General features: G+C 44.0%; 2 protein-coding genes across 2 annotated transcripts in view; one reads left to right on the forward strand and one right to left on the reverse strand.

Moving 5' to 3' along the window:
• LOC120060818 (transcription factor SOX-13-like) overlaps window positions 1–8489 on the forward strand; it is a 56097-nt gene extending 47608 nt beyond the window's left edge. Inside the window, 5 exon segments of the mRNA XM_039010242.1 lie at window positions 421–526; window positions 801–971; window positions 5602–5818; window positions 6275–6365; window positions 6367–8489. Coding sequence (XP_038866170.1) covers window positions 421–526; window positions 801–971; window positions 5602–5818; window positions 6275–6365; window positions 6367–6525 — 744 coding nt within the window. The 3' untranslated portion in view covers window positions 6526–8489.
• Window positions 8490–8923: 434 nt separating this feature from the next.
• On the reverse strand, window positions 8924–27777 carry LOC120060807 (ethanolamine kinase 1-like). Its single transcript, XM_039010233.1, has 9 exons — window positions 27356–27777; window positions 16841–16978; window positions 16510–16631; window positions 15999–16139; window positions 14811–14953; window positions 13627–13710; window positions 13379–13539; window positions 13203–13276; window positions 8924–12650 (listed from the first exon to the last, which is right to left on the reverse strand). The coding sequence occupies exons 1-9, from the start codon at window positions 27557–27559 to the stop codon at window positions 12578–12580; spliced, it is 1140 nt and encodes a 379-aa protein (XP_038866161.1). The 5' UTR covers window positions 27560–27777; the 3' UTR covers window positions 8924–12577.
• Window positions 27778–27786: the final 9 nt, after the last annotated feature.

Here is a 27786-nt window from a genome sequence, read left to right on the forward strand (position 1 = left end):
TTTTCATGGACTCCACAATGGCACCAAAATCTCCAAGACAAGTCCTTTCTTCAGCAGTGACAATGTCATTGTTGTGGAGCATTTGGTGCCATCATAGAGGAGAGTCCTTATGTCTTTCACCTCTCCGCCATCCTCTCCTTCCTTCCCTCAGGTCTAAAAACACAATTCTCTCCTCCTCATCCCTCTATTTCCTGCTTTTGCGTTTCCAGCCCTGCTTTCAAACACCGGGTGACATGAGAAACCTCTCCCTGCTCAGCCAGAAATAGTGCTGTTCCACACACACAAACACAGAGAGATAATGAAAAATGCTTTCTTCAGACCTGTTTTTACTGCTACAACATTCAAATTTGTGTACCCATGTGGGTTAAGGTGTAGGCCTATGTCTGTCAGGTGTGTATAACTCTCTCTGTCTCTGTGTAGGAGCATAAGGAGTCTGGTCGCAGCGACAGGCTGCCACACCAAGACCGGGGAGAGAACAGACAAACCCGCCAAACCAACGAGGACCACCACAGCAGTGACTCTGAGGGTAGGCCCTCTAAAACTGCCTGATCAATAATAACATGTGGTTTAGATGGTAGAGGGCAAGCATCGTAGTAAGTCTAGAGCTTAAATGTTCTCCTTTCCTTTATCTACACTGATCTGAACACACAACACACAGAGCAGGGAAAGCAACATGGAGGATTTCTTGTCCAGTATTTGTTTTCACCTTACCTGTTCTTTTACCAGTGAACTTGAAGGAAAGTAGATTTGTTGTTGGCCACTGACTGTCCCCCCCCACCCACTCTGTCCCCCTCCTGCAGGCCCCCTGTCTGCTCCTAGTGTGGGGTTGTTTGCAGAGGTTCGCAGCCCCCCCTCCTCCGTCCACATCAAGAGACCCATGAACGCCTTCATGGTCTGGGCCAAAGACGAGAGGCGCCGTATACTACAGGCCTTCCCTGACATGCACAACTCCTCCATCAGCAAGATACTGGGTGAGCATGGACACACACACACACATACACACACACACACATGGGACATAAAGCATGCACTAATTGCGATTAATGCACTGATTGGGATTAATAGAGTCGTGTGAAATTGAATTGACATGCAAAACACACACATGCTGTCAGTCAATGAGCACTGTAATTGTGTGTTTGTGTATAGTCTTTGTATAAATATTGTTTGTGTGTACTGTGTGTGTATCTATTCCGGGTGTGTCACCTCCTGTAGTCCCGGCACAGAGGGGACATGCGAGGGCACGATCTGCCACCTGCTTCCCCCGGTGACAGGAACCCCCCCCCACACACACACAAATACAGCCACGCACCCCTTTCCTCTGACCAAACACTCACATTCCATTCCATTGTGGAGCACTGGAGACACTCATGCTATCCCTCCCTCCCTATCGAACATAGTTCAGCTAACTCCTTTCTCTGGAAGTCTGTGTCCAACTAGTTTTAATGTCACGAGCACAAGTGCAGTGAAATGCCTTTCTTGCTCTAAACCCAACAACAACAATACTGTAATAAATATCAATGTAGTACTAAAAATAACAGAACAAAAACATACGAGAAATACAATTAGAAATAAGAAGAACATGAGAAAGTAAGAAGCTATGTACAGGGTCAGTATCCAACACTATATTTACAATGTGCAGGGATACTGGAGTGATGGAGGTAGATACAGTTGAAGTCGGAAGTTTACATACACCTTCGCCAAATACATTTAAACTCAGTTTTTCACAATTCCTGACATTTAATCCTAGTAAGAATTCCCTGTCTTAGGTCCGTTAGGATCACCACTTTATTTTAAGAATGTGAAATGTCAGAATAATAGTAGAGGGAATGATTTATTTCAGCTTTTATTTCTTTCATCACATTCCCAGTGGGTCAGAAGTTTACATACACTCAATTAGTATTTGGTATCATAGCCTTTTAAATTGTTTAACTTGGGTCAAACGTTTCAGGTACCCTTTCACAAGCTTCCCACAATAAATTGGGTGAATTTTGGCCCATTCCTCCTGACAGAGCTGGTGAAACCGAGTCAGGTTTGTAGGCCTCCTTGCTCACACACGCTTTTTCAGTTCTGCCCACATATTTTCTATGGGATTGAGGTCAAGGCTTTGTGATGGCCACTCCAATACCTTGACTTTGTTGTCCTTAAGCTCTTTTGCCACAACTTTGGAAGTATGCTTGGGGTCAATGTCCATTTGGAAGACCCATTTGCGACCAAGCTTTAACTTCCTGACTGATGTCGCTTCAATATATACACATAATTTTTCTTCCTCATGATACCATCTATTTTGTGAAGTGCACCAGTCCCTCCTGCAGCAAAGCACCCCCACAACATGATGCAGCCACCCCCGTGCCTCACGGTTGGGATGGTGTTCTTCGGCTTGCAAGTCTCCCCCTTTTTCCTCCAAACATAACTATGGTCATTATGGCCAAACAGTTCTATTTTTGTTTCATCAGACCAGAGGACATTTCTCCAAGAAGTATGATCTTTGTCCCCATGTGCAGTTGCAAACCGTAGTCTGGCTTTTTTATGGCGGTTTTGGAGCAGTGGATTCTTCCTTGCTGTGTGGCCTTTCGGGTTATGTCGATATAGGACTCGTTTTACTGTGGATATAGATACTTTTGTACCTGTTTCCTCCAGCATCTTCACAAGGTCCTTTGTTGTTGTTCTGGGATTGATTTGCACTTTTCGCATCAAAGTACGTTCATCTCTAGGAGACAGAACGCGTCTCCTTCCTGAGCGGTATGACGGCTGCTTGGTCCCATGGGGTTTATACTTGCGTACTATTGTTTGTACAAATGAACGTGATACATTCAGGCGTTTGGAAATTGCTCCCAAGGATGAACCAAACTTGTGGAGGTCTACACTTTTTTTTTTCTGAGGTCTTGGCTGATTTGTTTTGATTTTCCCATGATGTCAAGCAAAGAGGTACTGAGTTTGAAGGTAGGTCTTGAAATACATCCACAGGTACACCTCCAATTGACTCAAATTATGTTAATTAGACTATCAGAAGCTTCTAAAGCCATGACATAATTTTCTGGAATTTTCCAAGCTGTACAGTCGTAGCCAAAAGTTTTGAATGACACATATGATGGCAATTTACATATACTCCAGAATGTTATGAAGTGAGCAGATGAATTGCAATTAATTGCAAAGTCCCTCTTTGCCATGCAAATTAACTGAATCCCCCAAAAAACATTTCCACTGCATTTCAGCCCTGCCACAAAATGACCAGCTGACATCATGTCAGTGATTCTCTCGTTAACACAGGTGTGAGTGTTGACGAGGACAAGGCTGGAGATCACTCTGTCATGCTGATTGAGTTTGAATAAGAGACTGGAAGCTTCAAAAGGAGGGTGGTGCTTGGAATCATTGTTCTTCCTCTGTCAATCATGGTTACCTGCAAGGGAACACGTGCCGTCATCATTGCTTTGCACAAAAAGGACTTCACAGGCAAGGATATTGCTGCCAGTAAGATTGCACCTGAATCAACCATTTATCGGATCATCAAGAACTTCAAGGAGAGCGGTTCAGTTGTTGTGAAGAAGGCTTCAGGGTGCCCAAGAAAGTCCAGCAAGCGCCAGGACCGTCTCCTAAAGTTGATTCAGCTGCGGGATCGGGGTACCACCAGTACAGAGCTTGCTCAGGAATGGCAGCAGGCAGGTGTGAGTGCATCTGTTCGCACAGTGAAGCGAAGACTTTTGGAGGATGGCCTGGTGTCAAGAAGGGCAGCAAAGAAGCCACTTCTCTCCAGGAAAAACATCAGGGACAGACTGATATTCGGCAAAAGGTACAGGGATTGTACTGCTGAGGACTGGGGGTAAAGTCATTTTCTCTGATGAATCCCCTTTCCGATTGTTTGGGGCATCCAGAAAAAAGCTTGTCCGGAGAAGACAAGGTGAGCGCTACCATCAGTCCTGTGTCATGCCAACAGTAAAGCATCCTGAGACCATTCATGTGTGGGGTTGCTTCTCAGCCAAGGGAGTGGGCTCATTCACAATTTTGCCTAAGAACACAGCCATGAATAAAGAATGGTACCAACACATCCTCCGAGAGCAACTTCTCCCAACCATTCAGTTTGGTGACAAACAATGCCTTTTCCAGCATGATGGAGCACCTTGCCATAAGGCAAAAGTGATAACTAAGTGGCTCGGGGAACAAAACATTGATATTTTGGGTCCATGGCCAGGAAACTCCCCCCAGACCTTAATCCCATTGAGAACTTGTGGTCAATCCTCAAGAGGCGGATGGACAAACAAAAACCCACATTCTGACAAACTCCAAGCATTGATTATGCAAGAATGGTCTGCCATCAGTCAGGATGTGGCCCAGAAGTTAATTGACAGCATGCCAGGGTGGATGGCAGAGGTCTTGAATAAAAAAGGTTAACACTGCAAATATTGACTCTTTGCATCAACTTCATGTAATTGTCAATAAAAGCCTTTGACACTTATGAAATGCTTGTAATTATACTTCAGTATTCCATAGTAACATCTGACAAAAATATCTAAAGACACTGAAGTAGCAAACTTTGTGGAAATTAATATTTGTCATTCTCAACTTTTGGCCACGACTGTATAAAGGCACAGTCAACTTAGTGTTTGTAAACTTCTGACCCACTGGAATTGTGATACAGTGAAATAATCTGTCTGTAAACAATTGTTGGAAAAATTACTTGTGTCAACCACAATGTAGATGTCCTAACCGACTATAGTTTGTTAACAAGAAATGTGTGGAGTGGTTGAAAAATGAGTTTTAATGACTCCAATCTGTATGTAAACTTACGACTTCAACTGTATGTATAGGGGTAAGGTGACCGGGATACTGGAGTGATGGAGGCAGATGTGTATAGGGGACTAGGCATCAGGATATATGATAAACAGATTAAAAGCAGCGTATATGATGATTGCATGTGTGTGTGAGTGTAGAATCCTGTGAGTGTGCATAGACGGTGCAAAAAAAAGAAAAGAAAAGAAACATACAAGGGTCAACTCACTGCTAAATAGCTAATGGCTACACAGTCTTATTTATGGCTTGGGCATAGAATCTGTTCAGGAGCCTGTTGGTATCAGACTTGATGCACCGGTACTGCTTGCTGTGCAGAAGCAGGAGAACAGTATATGGCTTGGTTGGTTGCTGTCTTTAATGATTTTCCGGGCATTCCTTTCACACCACATAAAGGTCATGGATAGCAGGGAGCTTGGCCCCAGTGATGTACTGGGCTGTCCGCACCACCCTCTGTAGTGCCATGCGATAGAGGGCGGTGCTGTTGCCATACCAAGCAGTGATCCAGCCAGTCAATACACACTCAGTGGTGCAGCTGTATAACTTTTTGAGGATTTGAGGGCCAATGCCAAACCTTTTCAACCTCTGAGGAGGAAGAAGTTCTGTCTCGCTTTCTTCACAACTGTGCGCACGTGTGTGGACCATTTTAAGTCCTTAGTGATTTGGACACGAGGAACTTGAAGCTCTCGACCCACTCCAATGCTGCCCCCCCTTTCCTAACTAGGAAAAGCCAATGTATTCTTGTACAGAAAGTCCTCTGTTCGTTAGTCTGACATTGTCTCTCTCTCTCTGTTTGTCTGTGTCCCTCCTTCCCTCCAGGAACTAGATGGAAGTCTATGTCTAACCAGGAGAAGCAGCCCTACTATGAGGAGCAGGCCAGGCTGAGCCGACAGCACCTGGAGCGTTACCCCGACTACAAATACAAGCCCCGCCCCAAACGCACCTGCATCGTGGAGGGGCGGAGACTCAGGGTGGGCGAGTACAAAGCCATGATGAAGAGCCGGAGACAGGAGCAGAGAGGGGCATACACACACAGGTAACACACACACACACACACACTGGAGATGATGTTCTGTTAGAGATTGGCTCTGACAGTGAATAGAACCTGAGTTGATATTATACAGAGAGCTCTTAGCGAAACAAACTCTGCTCTAGTCCCTTGTGCTTTTTCTGTAAGAACACAAACAAACCCACTGTGGTTAAATAGAAATGCAGGCCTTCAGCTGGTTGTCTTCTCTCATAGAGAACAATAGAGCAGAGTTTTATTCACTATGACTGTAAAACTGCTCTTGAGTAACAGCAGCTTTGAGTGGTTTGTTTTCTTCAGTCCAGTCCTCTTCTCTGGGTATGGACATGTCCTGAGACATGGTGGTAGACTCCTACATACAGCCATGCCTCAGGGCAAACACCTATCCAGTCCTTTCAGATCTAGACAAGGATTTGGGAAATGTTGTACATTCCAGCACCAACGTCCTGTCTTTCTGTCTTCCAGTCAATCAGAGCCGCAGAAGCTGCACTACGCTCCAGGCGAGGGCCAATACCCAGGCGGCGGTGGAACGGTCTCCATGCCGACGGTGCCATTCCACCCCGCGCTATTGGAGCACTACCTGCCACGAGGGTTGGAGGCTCCGCCTCCTCGCAGACTTGACGGGCAGATCACACCCACTCCCCTCCACAGAGAGAGGCCACCGTACAGCGAGGGGGAGGAGAGTGACAGAGGAGAGAGGAGCGAGGGAGAGCTAGTTCTCCTCACTGACTGAGTGGGAGGGAGAGAGGGAGAGAGAGAGTTTTTAATAGGGATAAAGGAGTAAGGGAGAGCTAGTTCTCCTCACTGACAGAGAGAGAGAAGGAAGGGAAAAAGGAGAGTGGAACAGAGAGAAAGAGGAGTGTGTGTGTAGAGAACTGAATGAAAAGGTGTGTGTGATGAAGGGGATCTTGGTCCACATCAAGTGTGTCAAGAGTTCAACGGTTAAATCTTAGCCATGTGATATGACCATGTCAGCAGAGCCCATGACATGTTAGGGTTAGTAGGAGACAGTCGTTTGTTACGACGTTAAAGGTGTCTGACATTTACTCATAAATCTGGCAGCTGAATCTAAAAGATCATTGTCCATGTAGCTAGTAATAAAGGTACATTCACAATGTGAAATGAGTTGATACACTGGATTAGACTTGGGGTTCATTACTGTCACCAACAGGCATATTGACGTAGATGTTTCCCTAAACACACATCTATTATTTCTAGACCATATCCTTCAAAATATTAGGGCCAGGGTATGAAACATCTGATCTCTCCCGAACTACATGTATCAGTAATTAGGGAGAGTTCTGATTCTGAAGGAGTGCTGCCCTCTGCTGTTTAGAATGGGCACAGCACCATGAAATATCCCGATCGCTAGAAATGAAGATTTTTATTTTTATTCTCAATATTTACACAGATGACCTAGTCTGTGGTGATAGAGGTTGAATAATCCCCATTATTAGCCAATGCACTGGTCAAGCATAGGTAATGAGATGCACTCTGTAAGAATGCACTTTCACGGAACTCTCATCTCCAAACAGACAGACAAAGGCTGCACCAAAATAGTCTAAACTTGTCTCCTTATATCCTCTCCTTCACATGCACTGACAACAAAACATAGGATAAGGCAATATGGGGGATTCCTTGTGCGAGAGTTTATTTCACTTCAGTGCAGGTGGAGTAAAGGAGACGAGGAAGCCACTTTAGACTATCTGGATGCACCCAGTGTTTCAGTTTTTGCACTTGCGATAGTTGATCAGCAGTGACATCTAGTGTAATGAGAAATGTCTAAGGAATCTCCCTCCAAGCCCTTATTCTAGATTGAGCTCATCCTTCTCTATTCTCTAGTTGTGTACAAGCTGTATGTGATGTGTGCATAATGTCTGTCAATCAATTTATTTTTAACGCGGGTTTACAATGTACTTGTCACAGAACGTTATACAAATGTTCTGTAAAATGTGTGTTTCTTTGAGTGTGCGTGTGGGTATTGAACTCAAAGGTTGGCCTGAACACTTTGTGTATCCTGACACCCTGGCCTCTTGTCTTGACCACAGCTGTTTCTCTGTCCATGTACTGCAGTTTGCCTTTACACAACAGGGCTCCATCTCAATAGTCCTAATGTCGCTTCATCTCCATCTGCGCTGACCTGAATGAACTGGACAGGTGAAATGAAAGTTTAACCCATGTTATCAGATGGAGAAACAGAATAGGAAGCCATTTTAGACGGTTGGGATGCAGCCTTCATCACAATGTACTGGACAGAAGAGAGGTCACATTTGTGGTGTAATCATATTGTTAACTGAGGCAGGCCTGTGGTTAGTTGCTGTTCCACAGCATTTGGTAAGCCTTGCTTGGGGAGTAGAATGAAGTGGCCCCTGGACACTGATCTATGGTCAGTTTTACACCTTTGCCTATAATGTTAAGGTAAGATAAAACTCTTGCTAAGAACAACTTCAACCCAGAGCCAAGGGGATGGCGCTGTATAGAGACAGATGTATCAGAGAAACATTTCTAATTATGACAGAAACCCAGAAGAGAACTTTCACCTGTTGTCACCCCTGCTGTTGTAAATATAGATAGATTTTATTTTGTTTATAAGAGCCTGTGTAATTTAAAGGTGTACCTTTGTATGTTTTCTAAGTTGTGGTTTTGTTTTTTGGAAAATAATAAAATTGGTTGTGTTACATTTGTGGCTGTTATCTTTTCTGTGTACACCTTTGCTTGTTCAGCTGCAATCACGTGCTCCTATATCCCCACAGGAGTGCAGTCCAATAAGTTCTTACCATACTGACTCAGAGGTTACCAAGGTGAATTTCCACCTCAGTCCTCATGGTAACGATATTTAGGACCTTACATAAACAGTTGCTTATCATCAGCCTGGCCTATAGTGAAACTAGAAGGCAAATAGTCCTAAATCATGCTAAATTACTGACCAAATGCATAGAAGTCAACTCCTATAGAAATGCAATGGCAGTGATAGGTCACTTCATGTCATCAGAGCAGTGTATTAGGATATCTTCACCCTTGGTGGTCTTCTCTCTCCCAGGGCCAGACAGGAAACTAGCGAAGACAAAACATTTTACCCCATCAAGGTTGGTGTTGTCACTCGCATACACAACAAATAGTTCATGTTTTTTAATGGAAATATTTACTGACCAATGTTAAATTACTCTCCCCAGCACTCACAGAAGTGTGGAGGATCACTGTACAGTCAGATTCACAGTATTTCTTAGTATTTACAACCTCTGTCTCTGCTGGCCTTAATGCTGCTGACTCCCTACACTCACCTAAAATTCAAATCAGTCAAAACCATGTACAAAAAAAGAAAATATGGAGAAAGTAAAATCTAGTTTTCTGTAGTGTGTTGTCAATTTAGTACATTCACACAAGTTAATTTCAAATTAACTGCAAGACTTATGAAGCTAACCATTTTGGTATGTATATAGAAAAAGTAAAATAAAAACATGAGATTCACCCAATAAATACCCCCTTCAACACATCTCTAGCCTACAAATACCAGCGTCAGGATGTAACCCTGCCAGTCAGCACATATCCACAGGGTTATGTTGGGAGAATAAAATCAAGTCCCACATTAGTGCACGCTTAACTTCCTACATGTGTATTATTGGCTTTTTTTCTAAATGGGGAACTTACTTCCTTTACTTCAAATGCAAAGTCTTCTAGGACACATTCAAAAGCTCTTTCAACATTTGTCCAGTGAAGGCATGAGCTGTAATAGTGTATAAAAACTCTATACTACTTTCCAGCTTTTACTAGTAGACCTACGAGCACTCCGATTCTTGAACCCACTCCATCTGCTCCTGCTGGCTTGCCCTCAAAGATCTGAGAGTATTGGATAGGTGTTAGGCTGGAGGGAGTTTCTACCATCAAAAGGCTAGTAGTAGCAATAAGCATAATCGTTTACATTTCCTGAAGGGAGTTAACAAGGGCATAGGCAGAATGGGGGTCATGTTTAAGAATAGGAAAGCAGCCCTAGCCTCCCGTAGTTGGTCTACCACTTCAATAAGCGGGGTGCATTTCCATGAAACCCAGGGTCATTTTTGGTTGTGCATTCAGGAAGCAGACATTTACAGTCATCACTATCTGGCCAAGCTAGAATGGAGGGAAGTAGGCTGTTGCTTTCTAATCACACATTTTAACCTTTAACCTATGTTGCCACTTCTGTTTGTTGTAGCTTGGCAATCTAGTGACTGACTAGTTTAGTTGAACGTACCCACAGACCACAAGGAGTGCTTTGGTGCATAGAACATCTTGACATTCGACCACCTTATCTCCCTCATACTCTTATGGTCAGTCTACATCTAGTGTCTTCCTCTTCTCTCCTTAAGCACCACACATCTGAAAACAGGATGAAAGCAATATGGTGGATTCATTTGTCATCCATCCAATTGTTTCCTATTAGTGTAGATGAAGGAAAGGAATCCACTAAGACGGTTGAGATGCACCCTAACAGGAATACAGTTTGAGTCTGATTGAAATGTTACGGTCAACTCAAAGGAAACACATTCACACATGTACATCTACGATAAACAGGAATTCATTGCACTTGGTCACCTCTTAGTTCAACCCTGGGCCGACATAGAACAGTTGGTGGTGAGCTGTGACTCACCTGAAGCCTTTCAAAGTGTTGTCTCTGTCCATAACGGCCTTTCAAAATGGATACAAGAGGGCCTTGACCAGCCATTTAGGAAACACTACAAGATTCTCGTAACCAATTCCACTCACTTAAAAATGCTGACTCAATGACATAAATGGTTTGGAATGTTGCAGATAGAAATGTACTGTATAGAATGGACACAATCCTACATCAAGTATGAGTCATTTCCATTTGTTGCATCAATCTACTGCTATGTTGCAGATGCTCTGCTTAACACTACTCCAGTAGTCAAAAACCCTGGTCCTGGACAGTTACAGGGTGTGCAGGGTCATTCCAGCACTAACACACATGATTCAATGAACCAGGATAATGATGATTAGTTGAATCATGTGTCTAGACTGTAGCTCTCCAGGACAAGAGCTGGTGAAAACGACATCTACCCTCCCTGCCTGTACAGCTAGTGACAAGGGACAAAAAGGCAAGCTCTCCTGAGAGCCAAGAGGCTGCTCATCAGTCTCACCGTGTAGCCAGACAACACATTTTGGAGTTTGCTAGGGGAACTAAGAGGCCTGGCAAGCGTGGCTAGTGACTCATCACAACAGTCCTTCTCTTCAACACCTTCATAGAGTTGGCAGCCTCCTATATTGGTGAATTATTAACCCTGTCAGTAACAGGAGACAGCCAGGGCAGGGATCAGCGCTCTCCGTCTCCCCCAGTGGTCATGGGCAGGGATCACAGGACAGGCTGTACGATATCCTAATACTCTAACATGGCTCTCCTCTAGTTTCCCTTACATGTTGACCTTCTGATCTGAGGGGGCTGGAGAGGAAGGGAGGGGGGACCGGGATAAAGAAAGGTGTCGAGTTCCTCCAAAGATCATGATGTCAGTCAGAGAAGGAAGTGGTTGCTGGCTCAGTGTGGACTTCACCCTGCTGTCTTGTCCTTGGCCACCTCACATCCTGATAAGCTTCAGAACATTGGGGGTTAGTGATTCCACACCCTTTGAAGCATTGACTGGCTCTGACAGTTCACGCAATATCCCATTGTATAAGATTCTGGCTCCTTTTTAGGGAAGTTATGACTGAATGGATGGAGGTTGGGATGTTACAGTGAATATGTGCACGTCAGGCAAAAGTCCCTCCACCACCTCAGCCAATCAAGAGAGTCGAGAGAGGAGGAAGTGTAATAGTGCAGAGGGAGGTGAGAGAAAGGGGGAGGAAGAGGGGTCAGATACTGGGGAAGGCAGGGGTGATTGAGGTTGTGATTTTCAGAGTAGTCTGAGTGCAAAGTTTAACAGAGCGAGTCACCATAACTATAAAAGCTAACGTGGTGGAAAAGAGGCTGAGGGAGAACAGGGCCCTGGTTTAAAGTTTAGCATCAGTGACGCAAAGCTGCTCCTGGCCACAGAGGCAGCTCTGCTGTCACAGACATTATTAAACCACCATATCACTGTCTTGTCATGGCTAGCCCCTCTCTAACCTACACGGCAATGCCACCTTCACTGCAAAGCAACTAAAACTTCTCAGTTCTACGTCAACCCCTAGCCACTTTGTGTAGATCTGAGTTGAATGAATACACTATTTTCAAGGTGAAACCATGACCATATTGCTGAAGAAATCCTCTCAGATCAGTGCCTACATTAAGGACAAGATGGCTGCCCTCTCTCCTACACTACACGCCTTGAACACAACCACAGGGCAAACTCAGAGCCCATATAAACAGAACTCTGTCTGCACACTGTCCATGTTGGCACCAAACGCTCCCAGACTCAGTTACCCGTCTGCCTGGGAAATGAATCTTACATCACTAGGTCAATCAATTCTTCACAGAATAAATAAATAAAGATACATTTACACACAGACCACCCCTGGCTGTTTTGGGGAATCTTGATGAGCTTGACTGGTGAGACAGAGGTGGACAGAGTTGAAGAGGAATTAAATAGTATTTGCGCTTGTTGTCAGGGACCGAGTTAGGAAAAAATGTTGTGGTCCATCCACACTCGGCCCTCTAAATGTTATTTACCCCACCCCTCGACCCCATTAATAATGCTCAACCCCAACCCTTGTCCCTCATCCCCCAGCACAGCCCTCTCCTGCTCAAAGTGTGTCTGCTCCACTGGTCAGTGCCAGTGATGGGGTCCCTCTCTTCTTCTCTTCTCATTCTGGGATCTGTAGGGCCATCACTGCAGGTTTGGTCTTGAAGTATTGGTTGAAGCGCAGCACAGCATAGCTGCAGGAGAGATGGGGGGAAAGGGGGAGGGAGAGATAGGGAAGTGTTGAAAGAGAGCGGAAGAGTTTGAAACATCCATTTTGACTTAATGAGAGCACCAAGTATCCAATAGCAGCCATAACAATAGCCCAGACAGCTCCAATTGACTGGTTGTTAAACTGTCAAGAGCAATATGTCATTCATACAGGTGACCGGGGGGGACAGTTCTGTCGTCACTGCAGGACTGATTGGGTTGCAGACACTCAAACCACCAGGGTCAGTTTCACCTCTGCAGGCCCAAGACGAGACCGCTCTCACTCTCTATGCCATCTTTCCTTTCTCCCTCTATTTTCGCAGACTCTCTCCCCACTTTCTCTGCGTGTGTGTTTGTAGAAACGGTGTATTGGAAACTGTGTATTGGAAACTGTGCTGTACCACAGAGCTTACTGCAGGGTTTGTCTTTCAGTCTGTCATCCACATTAAATGATCCCTTTCACTCACATGCACCACAGGCAGACCAACAGCTTTTATCATCACTTCACAGGAGACCATTACACACAAACACACACTTACCCCAGGAAGTCAAAATCAATGGAGGAGTACTTGGCCTGGATGAGTGCCCAGAAGCCCCAGAAGAAGTGTGATGCCTACAGAGAGAGGTCAAAAGTTAGACAGGGTCAAACTAATCAAAGTTTCAGCACAGCATCTACCAAGTCATCTGATTGAGAGAGACAGTGTGTGTTCCTCACCAGAGCAAACTTGTTGACCTGTACGTAGAGTCTCTCCAGCTCTCTGTCGCTGACCTCCTCTCCTTTCTTAGTGGACAGTTTGTACGCCTGCAGATACACACGCAGCCACTCCAGCTGCATCTCACGGCTAGGATACAGCCCATAGTCCAGCTCACTCATACCTGTAAACATACAGGTTCACACACACATTACATATACACACACACTGCATGTCATGACTAAGATACAGCCCATGTATCTCCTCTTACCAGCAAACTCGTTGAAGTGGTTCCCGATGTCAAAGGCCTGAAAGTTGTAACTAGAGTATTCATAGTCTATGAACCGGACATGGCCTGGAAAAATGGAGAGGTTGGAATCAGTAACATGTGGATGTTATAATTAAGTGGATGATGCGAGTTTGTGGATGATCACCTGGGTGATGTTCTAAACTGATGACATACCTCACCCTCTTTGCTGTTGTGGATGAGGTTCTAAACTGATGACATACCTCACCCTCTTTGCTGTTGTGGATGATGTTCTAAACTGATGACATACCTCACCCTCTTTGCTGTTGTGGATGATGTTCTAAACTGATGACATATCTCACCCTCTTTGCTGTTGTGGATGATGTTCTAAACTGATGACATACCTCACCCTCTTTGCTGTTGTGGATGATGTTCTAAACTGATGACATATCTCACCCTCTTTGCTGTTGTGGATGATGTTCTAAACTGATGACATACCTCACCCTCTTTGCTGTTGTGGATGATGTTCTAAACTGATGACATATCTCACCCTCTTTGCTGTTGTGGATGATGTTCTAAACTGATGACATACCTCACCCTCTTTGCTGTTGTGGATGATGTTCTAAACTGATGACATATCTCACCCTCTTTGCTGTTGTGGATGATGTTCTAAACTGATGACATACCTCACCCTCTTTGCTGTTGTGGATGATGTTCTAAACTGATGACATACCTCACCCTCTTTGCTGTTGTGGATGATGTTCTAAACTGATGACATACCTCACCCTCTTTGCTGTTGTGGATGATGTTCTAAACTGATGACATACCTCACCCTCTTTGCTGTTGTGGATGATGTTCTAAACTGATGACATATCTCACCCTCTTTGCTGTTGTGGATGATGTTCTAAACTGATGACATATCTCACCCTCTTTGCTGTTGTGGATGATGTTCTAAACTGATGACATACCTCACCCTCTTTGCTGTTGTGGATGATGTTCTAAACTGATGACATACCTCACCCTCTTTGCTGTTGTGGATGATGTTCTAAACTGATGACATACCTCACCCTCTTTGCTGTTGTGGATGATGTTCTAAACTGATGACATATCTCACCCTCTTTGCTGTTGTGGATGATGTTCTAAACTGATGACATACCTCACCCTCTTTGCTGTTGTGGATGATGTTCTAAACTGATGACATATCTCACCCTCTTTGCTGTTGTGGATGATGTTCTTGCAGAGCAGGTCGTTGTGACAGAGCACCACAGGAGAGCCCAGCTGAGACAAGTGTTCCTTCATCCACACCATCTCTTGCTCCAACACCGCCTGGCTGGGCACCTCCTGCTGGATCCTGGAGAGATGGGGGAGACAGGAGGGGGGAGACAGGAGGAAGGGAGAGGTAGGAGGAAGGGAGAGGTAGGAGGAAGGGAGAGGTAGGAGGAAGTTGCTTTTATTGCTAGTCTTTATCTTAAATGTTTAAAATCAGACACGGAGTGCGTAGTGCCCAGTAGAGCAGTGCTGAGGGGAAACGGCCGCTGTGCTGTGGTAATGGGCTTGAAGCGTTCATCCAGAAGATTGACTGACTCCCATTGTGTTAACTCAACCCTCTGTCCAGGGCCTCCCACCTCTAACCTTCTTCCACTAGTAGTACAGCAACAGCTACTACTGGCTGGACTGCTCCCTACTAACAGTAACCTACCTCCCCATGGCCTATCACCACCGAGGACCATCTACCTAGGCCACCTCTCGCCAACTGAGTGGCCAAGTACCCAGAGCCTCACCCAGCTCTCTTCTCCCTGCCTGCCCAGATCTCTGCTGTTGGCTGGGTAGAGGAGCAGCCAGTACCCACCCACAAGAAGACAGAAGCCTCCTCTGACAGTGTTGGCTGGGGCACAGTTATTGAGTCTACATGTGTGTGTGTTTGTACAGTGCAGGCAGGCTGGCTGAATGATGCATTAGCTCGCTACATTACCCAGGCATTCTAGGCAGGCTGATAAGTGGTAGGCAAACATCTGTTATCCCAGTGCATACCTCCGCCTCCATAATCCACCTCTACCCTGCACTGTTGTTATGATCGCACTTATATAGGAGTCTGTATAGAAGACTTAATAGCAGACCCAGGCAGATACAGCCATTGAGGACAGGACTGGGAGACAGCTGGCCAGCACATGTATGAACAGTAAACCCTTTTAAGAAAATACCTTCTTGAGTAAGAGGGGGCCAAAGTGTGTGTGTGTGTGTTCAGGTTAACTGGTACAGAGTAGTGTGTTCAGGTTAACTGGTACAGAGTAGTGTGTTCAGGTTAACTGGTACAGAGTAGTGTGTTCAGGTTAACTGGTACAGAGTAGTGTGTTCAGGTTAACTGGTACAGAGTAGTGTGTTCAGGTTCCTCTTACCTGGCGTTGGAGGCTTGCTCGGTGAACTCGGTGGCGACCAGAGAGAAATATTTCCTCATCTTGATCCACAGGTTGGGTTTGGGGATGCAGCCGTTATGTGCGTGGATCGCATGGATACGAGCCATCTCCCTGGATATTAGCCTGAGGACACACACAATACATCATTCTGCAAGTATGATGAAATAGACAATCATTACGGAATGATTCCTATCCCCCAAAAATAGGTTTGTGTCCTGCATCCTGTTCTGATCAATGAAAATGTAATTTACTTGACTGTTTTTTGACCTTTTAAATGGTGTTTACTCTACACAGTTCATATTCTAGTTCCATGGTGCAGCCAACAGGGCTGAGGACTGCCTAGAGACGCAGTCCCTATGGACTCATTTGCAGTCAGCTACGCTATGAGCTTGTATTGAGGGTGTGTATATTTACACATCAAACCAGGCTTTCCCTGCAGACTAGACAGATAGCAGGATCAGCTTGAAGATGGTTTTCTAGTAAATGTCCTCACCTGAGTAAGATAGGGTCCCTGACGTCCTGTGTTCCGAGGGCGTCCCCCTGCATGAACTCGTAGCAGAGGCCATTCTGGAAGGTGCAGTAGAGGCGCGGGGCGCAGCCGTTAGCATGTAGGACCTGGAAAGACATGCAAAGGATTAGACAGCGATGACCTCAAGACACACCAGGAAGTAGCCTGCATATGGGTCCACACACAGGGAGTTGAACTTGGCTACCAGTGTAGATGCCCTTAGTTCCTGAGTTTGATAGTGAAACGCTCTGAAGTGTCAAATGTGTGAACTGTTTGTGTGAAAACCAGGAAGCTCTTGAGAACGTGTGTGGTGCACCTGGAAGCTCTTGAGCTCGTTGTCTCGGTCGACGATCAGCTCCGTCTTGTTCCCATACACACGCACCAGAACCACGTCCTCTGGACTGGCATCCACATAACAACCCACCAGCTTATTAGTGGTCCCATCAGTGAAGAGCTGAGAAAGATAGGGAGGGAGATTAATACAGCAAAAATGCATCAGTAGGGGCGGCAGGTAGCCTGGCGGGTAGGAGTGTTGGGCCAGTAACCAAAAGGTTTCTGGACCGAATCCCCAAGCTGACAAGGTAAAAAAAGGTATGTCGTTCTGTCCCTGAACAAGGCAGTTAACCCAGTGTTCCCCGGGCGCCCATGACGTGGATGTCAATTATGGCAGCCCCCTGCACCTCTCTGATTCAGAGGGGTTAAATGCAGAAGACACGTTTCAGTTGAATGCATTCAGTTGTACAACTGACTAGGTATCCCCCTTCCCCACCAGTGAAGGTATAGTTTAGGCGAGTCTACTCCAGTTAACTGTCACTAGGTCAGTTGAGGCACAAGCCTGTCCTTGCCAGGAGTCATATCAGGAAGCATAGGCCTAGATGACCATGAGAAGGTTGAGGAAGTCACAACAGTCATTTCCTAGAAGGTCTGACTAGCTTATCTTATGAGCTGAGATAGTTACAGTATTCTGTGTTATGTCTATACTGAAGCTGGACAACTGGGCCAAAGGGCAAGGGCTTTCCAGCTAGGCTACTTGTTTAACGGCACCCAGACAAGGAAGCTGTTTGCAATGCCAGCCACTTCATTCAATGACTACTGTTGGGGGAGAAAGTAACACACAGGAAGTCATGGTCTGCATGTGTAGTCTCCCCATCTCCTTTCTGACCATTGAGATCCACCCAATGGCTAATAACTGACCATATTCATGCTCTCTGGAATGTGGACAATCTGGACTAGTGATTTGACAGTGGGCAGATATCCATCCCCACAGCTAGAGATTGCAGAGCGACTAGCCCCATCCACACTGGCCCGCTCTCTGGCCGCCCACCCCTACATAGCTGGCATTCCTAGCATGGTTGACCAGAGAGATGGGCACACCGGCACCATGTTGTGACCACACACACGTATACCGCTTTATCCCGTCACAGTCTACACAGACCCAGAACACACTGCACCTCTATGACCTGTGATCATCCTGCCTCAGTGTGTGTGAGTTTCTCCACGTATCACAGGCAATAAGCTCCAACACAACTGGGGTAATTATTAACGAACATTCTGTTTTAGGTGACATGTTCTTTGAATGAGAACAGAACGTCTGCATATCTTAGTAGGCTATCACTTTATTGTGGCTACAAATTAAACATGCAAAAGATACGAAGTATCTCTTGCACACACACATCAGAATTGGCAGAAGGCCACATGGCATTAATGTGTGATAATAAGCAGGTCAAAGGTGATGGGAATGGGATGTGACTGGGGTGTTGGTAGGTTCTGGTGTTTGTAGGGACAGAGGGCAGGATGTTTGGGACTGGACTTGACACTAGATATTTACAGTAACAGAAAGCCCCCCGACCCCCTCCAAATCCTGTCCAGGTGGCTCAGTCAGTTCAGTTCCAGTAACCCCCTCCCGACTCCCTTCACTTCTCTTCAACTAGTTACTCACATGTTCTCCATCTCTATAAGTCTACCACTCTGTCTGTCCTCCCAGTCTCGCTCAGTTTGTCCTCCATCTCTCTCGCTTTCTGGCACGTACCCATGCCTGGTGGGGGCTGTATTAGGCTGTGGCTGTGCGGGGCTGTGTGGGTTAAAGGGACAAAGGCAGGGGGACAAAGCCTGTTTGGGTGGCTCCCATTGAGAAAAGCTGTGTTGGGAGGTCAACAGTGTCACGTTCTCAGTCACAGGGCAGCGGGGGGGGGACGACAAGCCCAGATTAAGCTACACACACACACACACAGCTGAGAGTCACATTCTGGCCTCAATGTACCAAACAACACAGAATGACTAGAGTTAGACATGTCTAAGTTTGTCAGCACTAGGCAAGAGTGGGAAGTTAGTCTCACTAGCAAGGCCCAAGAGCTGGGCGATATGGCCAAAAATCCACATCCCAGTAAATTGACACATTTTTCACGACAACCATAAATCAGTGACAAATAATTGTTCTTACATTTTTTGGGGGGGGGGGGGGGGGGGGGGGGGTGCGCTAGAGTTGGGCGATATGGACAAAAAGTCATATCGCGGTAAAGGTAACTATTTTGCTCGATAACACAACGATAAAACATTTTTTAAATGGATAGTTACTTTACATTAGCAGCAGGGCGCTACATTTTAAGTAAGACAACTGAGATGGTAGCCTATGATTAAAAAAGTAAGCTAACATATCTAGGAAATGCATGATTGATATTTTGATGTGCAACCTGTCAAAATAGGATCCAGAATTAGATTTATTTTTAGCTCTTCAGAGAATTTGCTGACATCTTTGTGCTTATTGACCTGTAGGCTACAATACTCACCACCTGAGGAAGTGGGAACTCGAAACCCTTAGCTAGATTGCTAACTCTAAATATGACATTGTTGCTAGCCATGTAGTCTAATTGAGTAATCTATCAGTAAATGTCTCACAAAAACTTTCCAGAACAACTGTAGTTGCTTTGAAAGCATTTTTGTATATATTTTTTTAAGTTGTGGATCAGTTTAATATTGCAGAAAGATTGTTGCTTCCATCAATGTACTTGTCTGCATCATCTCCAATCCCCCATATCTTTTTTTTTGGTAAATAAATATATATACATACAGTGGGGCAAAAAAGTATTTAGTCAGCCACCAATTGTGCAAGTTCTCCCACTTAAAAATATGAGGCCTGTAATTTTCATCATAGGTACACTTCAACTATGACAGACAAAATGAGGAAAAAAAATCCAGAAAATCACATTGTAGGATTTTTTATGAATTTATTTGCAAATTATGGTGGAAAATAAGTATTTGGTCACCTACAAACAAGCAAGATATCTGGCTCTCACAGACCTGTAACTTCTTCTTTAAGAGGCTCCTCTGTCCTCCACTCGTTACCTGTATTAATGGCACCTGTTTGAACTTGTTATCAGTATAAAAGACACCTGTCCACAACCTCAAACAATCACACTCCAAACTCCACTCTGGCCAAGACCAAAGAGCTGTCAAAGGACACCAGAAACAAAATTGTAGACCTGCAGGAGTAAACTAGTAAACAATAACACTGCATTTTCCCCCGCAATAGCATTTTTAGCAACAGTCATGCTTCTCAGAATGCATCTCTCCCTCCTCCATGCGCAGGGTGAGGGGGAATGAGAGTCAGCAGCCAAACAGGGACAGAGATACTTTCATAGCAGGAATCAACATAATGCATACGCCATTACTGTTGACAGAATAATGGTTTTCCAACAATCTACAGGAATGTTGTTTAGCAAAAATCACTGAAAATTACCTGAGTAAACAGTGTCGGTAATTTTGGGTTTATCGTTCCTGCTCTTCAAGGCCCGAAAGAAACCAGTGTGTCATGTACCATTAGTGTCATCATACGTCACAAACACATTGCCATAAAACAGCTGACAAGATACAAGATTCACCCGATAGCAGGCCTGCCTACTGCTTAGTGCCAGTGAATAATGCATTTCCACTTTCCCCGACATGAACCCTAAACGTGGAAGACATCACACAGGGTCAGAAATAGGCCCAGGTATATTTATTTAACTAGGAAAGTCAGTTAGGAACAAATTCTTATTTACAATGACGGCCTACCAAAAGGCAAAAAGCCTCCTGCGGGGACGGGGGCTGGGATTAAAAATATAGAACAAAACACACATCACTCCATAAAGAGAGACCTAAGACAACAACATAGCAAGGCAGCAACACAACATGACAACATGGTAACAACACATTGCAGCAGCACAACATGGTACAAACATTATTGGGCAGACAACAGCACGAAGGGCAAGAAGGTAGAGACAACAATACATCCCGCAAAGCAGCCACAACTGTCAGTAAGAGTGTCTATCAATGGACATCATAACTCCAGTTGGTATGGAGATGAGAGTGAGGTGTGTGAGTGTGTAGCTGGGGGTGAGTTGTGTCTTCTGTGGATGTGTGCGTGAAGCCAAAGTTAGGTGTTTGTCGGGGATCAGGAGTGAGGCAATTAAGGATGGGGATATGACGTGGTTATCTGACAATGGTGACTCACAGGGTACTAAAATCCTCTGGACACGCACACACCGTTTTGCCACTACACTGTCCATCTTATCTGAGAGGACAGCTTACAAAGTGCCTGTATTTACGTGAAGGTATTGAGGCAGTGGGGAATGCAAATGAGATAGCTAGCTAGGAGCTTTTGACTGTCCACTCTGGTGTTCACTTTATAAAATCATGACATTTTGATCAACTGTCAATTAAATTGAAATATTTTTGCACAGATATCTTCCTTGATATGTTGTGAATAACGTGTGTAAGTGTCAATGTCTGATAAATCGTTTGTGAGCATGTCTCTGATATCGAAGGAGCTCCCTCAATCAGTGAGGCCAGAACCATTTGATACAACCACTTTGTGCTCTCCTGAAAATATAGCTTTCACATTTGTCCGTTTAGAGGTGTCATCTTGTCCAATCAAACTATTTGACTGACGTCTCGGAGTTTTGTGGAGAAAAAAAAAAAATGAATGAACATTTTGCTATGCTGCTATCAAGATTTAATGATGAATTGAAGTGATCGTAGATTTACCACGAGGTGAACAAGCTGTTTAGCTAGCTAGCCACCGTTAGCTAACTGAGGGAGAGTGGGGCGTTCTGCTTGGATACGGAGGAGATGTTCTCTCCCACTGTGCTCTCTGTCTCCTGCTATCGATTTGTTGAAACTAAAATAACTAAAACATTTAAACCAGAGGTTCTTATGAACAGTGTGATATGCAGCAATTGAGACTGCATTTAGAATTACGGCTACGGCTGGATATTAACCACAGATTACAGTAACTAAGGTTGCTGGATCGAATCACTGAGTTGACAAGGTAAAAAAAAAAATAATAATAATAATAATAATTTAAAAAAAATATCGGTCATTCTGCCCCTGAACAAGGCAGTTAAACCCACTGTTCCCCGGTAGGCCGTCATTGTAAATAAGAATTTGTTCTTAACTGACTTGCCTAGTTAAATAAAAGGTAACATTTAAAAAATGGCATTCAGACATGAAACATGCACTCTGCATCTGAGTCTTGTTTCATTTGGAATCTGTTCAGTTCTAAAAGCAATGTTTATAACAACCAATCAGTAGCAATCTTTGCTATAACTGTGTCCTTCAAACACGTTCTTAAAATATGCCACATCTTGAAAGGTAAAGGTATGAATGATGCTTCACTCAGATGGAGTTGTTCTGGAACGACGTCTGGATGAGCAAGCATGGCATTAGTGGGCGACTTAATACTAAGTTTCCTGAAGTCCCAAACGGAGATGGAAGTCATGTCCGAGGACCAGGCGAGGAAGTGGGCGGATGGCAAGTAGCAGTGAGGCAAAATGGCACGAGGTGCACACCCGAACTGACTGAAATATAAGCAGAGTACTTTCTCCTTTGGGTCAAGTACAGGAGAGAAAAATGCATTTACGCACCAGAAGACCCTGACCAGTCGACAGAGTGAACCTGAAATTGATCCTAACAAAAGTGATCAGAAAGAACCTACGTCATCAGGTGAGGTGAAGGCTTCCAAGCCACCCCAATGATCAGGAAAATGCCAGAGACGACTCTGGCCTAGTGGGAGTACGATTCACAGAGAAAGTGGATTCATGCCTTTTGGCTGATTTGTTTGTGGTATCAGGCTGGGTGAAGAACGAGTTGGTGTCTGTCAATTCGGTCAAAGTACCCCGAGGTGTGTCTGCTGCTCAGAGGGAGAGGGTGCTATGCGTTTCGAGTCTCTGGACGAAAGTGGTGTACTGCTTTGATCTCCGGAGTAGAGTGCCACTGAAAGGAGTGATAACTGGGGTGGGGTTGAGTGTTATACCCTGACTACACCGCTCGCGTCCCGTGCGCGATCGTTGCAAAATACATTTTGGAATCTATATTATTAAATTATTGCGTCAACGAGCGTCTGCGTTGCTAAGGGCTAAAATAGAAGTCAGTTCTATTTGTGACGCAGATCGCGGTGCAAGTCCTGCCTCTCCCATCTCATTCGTTTATAGAAGCAGACACCCACGTGTCATCTCCTTATTGGTTATACCCACGTGGGTGATTGAAAGACCAACTGTGTTGTCGGTCGTCGTGGTAATACTATGAAAGTTTAGATGCCAATCACCATATAAGTTCAAAGAAGAAAAAGCCTGGAAGGAGGAGAGATGACTAGAAACGATTCGGTTGACCGTTTTGTGTGTGGATTAATTGTCGGAGTAGGGGACCTTGTGCATTTCAGGTAAAATAGCAACTCAATGTTTATATCCCAGGACAAATTAGCTAGCAACAGCAAGCTAGCTAAATAGGACAAATTAGCTAGCAAGAGCAACCTAGCTAGCTAAATTGCCATAAATGTTTAATGCTTTTCGACCTGTCCCCAAATTAAATGTAATTGGTTCAGAGTTTGTTTTGATATTTTAACCTGCGTGTCGTGATTGAGTTTGGTGTGGGGGGACAAAATACATTTCTGCACGATGGTGCACGTGCGCAGCCGGTTTGGGTTCCGTGTTAAGGTGGATCAACTGAAGTTGGGGAACCCTGTGTAAGTGATGCACGCTGTGTGGTGCGATGCAGACTAGAGGTCGACCGAATATGATTTTTCAATATGATACCGATTATTGGAGGACCAAAAAAAGCCGATACCGATTATTCAGACGATTTTTTAAATATATTATATATATAAAAAAATAAATGACAATTACAACAATACTGAATGAACACTTAATATAATTCATAAATTAAATAAATGTAGTCTCAAATAAATAATGAAACATGTTCAATTTGGTTTAAATAATGCAAAAACAGTGTTGGAGAAGAAAGTAAAAGTGCAATATGTGCCATGTAAAAAAGCTAACGTTTAAGTTCCTTGCTCAGAACATGAGAACATATGAAAGCTGGTGGTTCCTTTTAACATGAGTCTTCAATATTCCCAGTTAAGAAGTTTTAGGTTGTAGTTATTATAGGACTATTTCTCTCTATACCATTTGTATTTCATATACCTTTGACTATTGGATGTTCTTATTGGCACTATACTATTGCCAGCCTAATCTCGGTAGTTGATAGGCTTGAAGTCAGAAAAAGCGCTCTGCTTCAAGCATTGAAAAAGCAGGAAACTGCTGTTTGAATGAATGCTTACCAGCCTGCTGCTCCCTACCACCACTCAGACCACTATCAAATTATAGACTTAATTATAATATAATAAACACAGAAATACAAGCCTTAGGTCATTAATATGGTCAAATCTGGAAATGATCATTTCAAAAACAAAACGTTTATTATTTCAGTGAAATACGAAACCGTTCCGTATTTTATCGAACGGGTGGCATCCCTGTCTAAATATTGCTGTTACATTACACAACCTTCAATGTTATGTCATAATTATGTAAAATTCTGGCAAATTAATTACGGTCTTTGTTAGGAAGAAATGGTCTTCACATAGTTCGCAACGAGCCAGGCGGCCCAAACTGCTGCATATACCCTGACTCTGCTTGCACAGAACGCACAGACACAATTCCCCTAGTTAATATTGCCTGCAAACATGAATTTCTTTCAACTAAATATGCAGGTTTAAAAATATATACTTGTGTATTTATTTTAAGAAAGGCATTGATGTTTATGGTTAGGTACATTGGTGCAACGACAGTGCTTTTCTCGCGAATGCGCTTGTTAAATCATCACCCGTTTGGCGAAGTAGGCTGTGATTCGATGAGAAATTAACAGGCACCGCATTGATTATATATTTTTTTATTTTACCTTTATTTAACTAGGCAAGTCAGTTAAGAACAAATTCTTATTTTCAATGACAGCCTAGGAACAGTGGGTTAACTGCCTGCAACGCAGGACAATCTAGTTAAACTAGTAATATCATCAACCATGTGTAGTTAACTAGTGATTATGTGAAGATTGATTGTTTTTTAGAAGATATGTTTAATGCTAGCTAGCAACTTACCGTGGCTCCTTGCTGCACTCGCGTAACAGGTGGTCAGCCTGCCACTCAATCTCCTCGTGGAGTGAAAAGTAATCGGCATCCAAAAATGCCGATTGTTATGAAAACTTGAAATCGGCCCTAACTAATCGGTCGACCTCTAATGCAGACCCGGTGGCCAGCGTAAGACTGAGGAGACCCTGTCTGTCCTGAGTTTTGATGCAAAGTAGAGGATAGTGGGCAAAGGGTGAGGGAGCCTGAGAGGATCCCTTTGAGTAGTAGGCCAGTACAGTGACCCGAACAGTTTGTGCATTAGCATGGTTGGCTTCTTGGCGTTTATTGCTATCATCATTAATTGTACCGCACAGTTGGAAAGGAAATCCAAGAAGATTGAATTGGTATATATTGGTATATATATATAATATATATATACACACAGTACACCTACCCATTCAAGGGTTTCTTTAGTTTACTATTTTCTACATTGTAGAATAGCAGTGAAGACATCAAAACTATGAAATAACACATATGGAATCAAAAAAAAGTGTTAAACAAATCAAAATATGTTACATTTTAGATTCTTCAAAGTTGCCACCCTTTGCCTTGATGACAGCTTTGCACACTCTTGGCATTCTCTCAATCAGCTTCACCTGGAATGCTTTTACAACAGTCTTGAAGGAGTTCCCACATATGCAGAGCACTTGTTGGCTGCTTTCCTTCCCTCCGCGGTCCAACTCATCCCAAACCATCTCAATTGGGGTGAGGTCAGTGGATTGTGGAGGTCAGGTCATCTGATGCAGCACTCCATCACGTACCTTTTGTGTCAAACAGCCCTTACACAGCCTGGAGGTGTGTTGGGTCATTGTCCTGTTGAAAAACAAATGATAGTCCCACTAAGCGCAAACCAGATGGGATGGCATATCGCTGCAGAATGTTGTGGTAGCCATGCTGGTTAAGTGTGTCTTGAAATCAAAATAAATCACTGACAGTGTTACTAGCAAAGCACCACCACATCTCCTCCATGCTTCACGGTGGGAACCACACATGCAGAGATCATTCGTTCACCTAATCTGCGTCTCACAAAGACACGGTTGGAATCAAATATCTCAAATTTGGACTCATCAGACCAAAGGACTGATTTCCACTGGTCTAATGTCTATTGCTTGTGTTTCTTGGCCCAAGCAAGTCTCTTCTTTTTATTGGTGTCCTTTTAGTGGTTTATTTGCACCAATTCGACCATGAAGGCCTGATTCACGCAGTCTCCTCTGAACAGCTGATGTTGAGATGTGTCTGTTACTTGAACTCTGAAGCATTTATTTGGGCTGCAATTTCTGAGGCTGGTAACTAATGAATTTATCCTCTGCAGCAGAGGTAACTCTGGGTCTTCATTTCCTGTGGCGGTCCTCATATAACAGCCAGTTTAATCATAACGCTTGACCGTTTTGAGACTGCACTAGAAGAAATGTTCAAAGTTCTTGAAATGTTCAGGATTTACTGACCTTCGTGTCTTAAAGTGATGATGGACTGTCGATTCTCTTTCCTTATTTGAGCCGTTTTTGCCATAATATGGACTTTATCTTTTACCGAATAGGGCTATCTTCTGTATACTACACCTACCCTGTCACAACACAACTGATTGGCTCAAACGCATTAAGAAGGAAATACATACCACAAATGAACTTTTAACAATGCACACCTGTTAATTTAAATGCAATCCAGGTGACTACCTCATGAAGCTGGTTGAGAGAATGCCAAGAGTGTGCAAAGCTGTCAAGGCAAAGGGTGGCTACCTTGAAGAATTTCAAATATAGAATATTTTTTTATTTGTTTAACACTTTTTTGGTTACTATATGATTCCATATGTGTTATTTCATAGTTGATGTCTTCACTATTAGTCTACAATGTAACAAAATTGTCAAACTAAAGTAAAACCCTTGAATGAGTAGGTGTGTCAACTTTTGACTGGTAGTGTAGTATACATAGTTAGACAGCGGTGCAATTTCCTTTTATTTTTGGGAACAAATGTGTAATGCACTTTCCAAACTGTGAAAGGCAGCAATACACAAGAAAGCGTCTCGTCTGCCGGAAAACCACACGAAGAAGGGAGACGTATGACCTTTTTGTTAACGTATCCATGGAGCACAGAATACAGACACGAACATTCCTTGTTGATTTGACTAAAGACTCCAAGAACGGCGTAGTGACTGACAGCTAGCTAAATGCTAACACCACTAGCTTAGAACTCAACTTGAATAACTACAAACGAATAACTACATGCAAGAGAAGCCAGTGTGATGCACGAAATACATGTTTTAAATGTATACACGGGACGAGGAATATATCAAGGCCCCTGGACTGGTCTGATAGTTATGCTAACTTTAGTTAGCTAGCTAGTGATGATGATGGGCCATGGAGTTGGCGCATCATTCAGTGGAGAGATGTCTAATTTACCTTGGTCTTGACATGGTTTATGTCCCACGCTGGCCGAAGCTGCTTTATCAGCTTCATTGCCCCATCGGTTACGTTATGTTCCTCCACGAAAATCGGGAATTTTCGAATTACCGGCGACCCCACAGGCACGTGTATCTCCGTCTCCATAATGTGGTTTATTTTCCGTTTCGAATTCTTGACAGATATGAATGGAATTCGGGACATACAAAAAAAAAAATAACAACAATTGTTTGTGAGCTGGTTGGTATAAACGGCTAACGGTAGCTAAACAAGGAGCTTATAAATGGTTAAAGCAAAGGATGCACTACCGGTGAGATTCTCGTCGTCGCTTATCTCCTATTTGGCACCGCCCTCGCGTAATCATCCGATGCTAGACGCGCATAACCGCGAGCTCCGAGCAACCAGCGGACTGGGAGGGAGCACGCCAATTT

This window comes from Salvelinus namaycush, chromosome 2 (genome assembly GCF_016432855.1).
Source record: "Salvelinus namaycush isolate Seneca chromosome 2, SaNama_1.0, whole genome shotgun sequence".
Classification (NCBI taxonomy): Eukaryota; Metazoa; Chordata; class Actinopteri; order Salmoniformes; family Salmonidae; genus Salvelinus; species Salvelinus namaycush.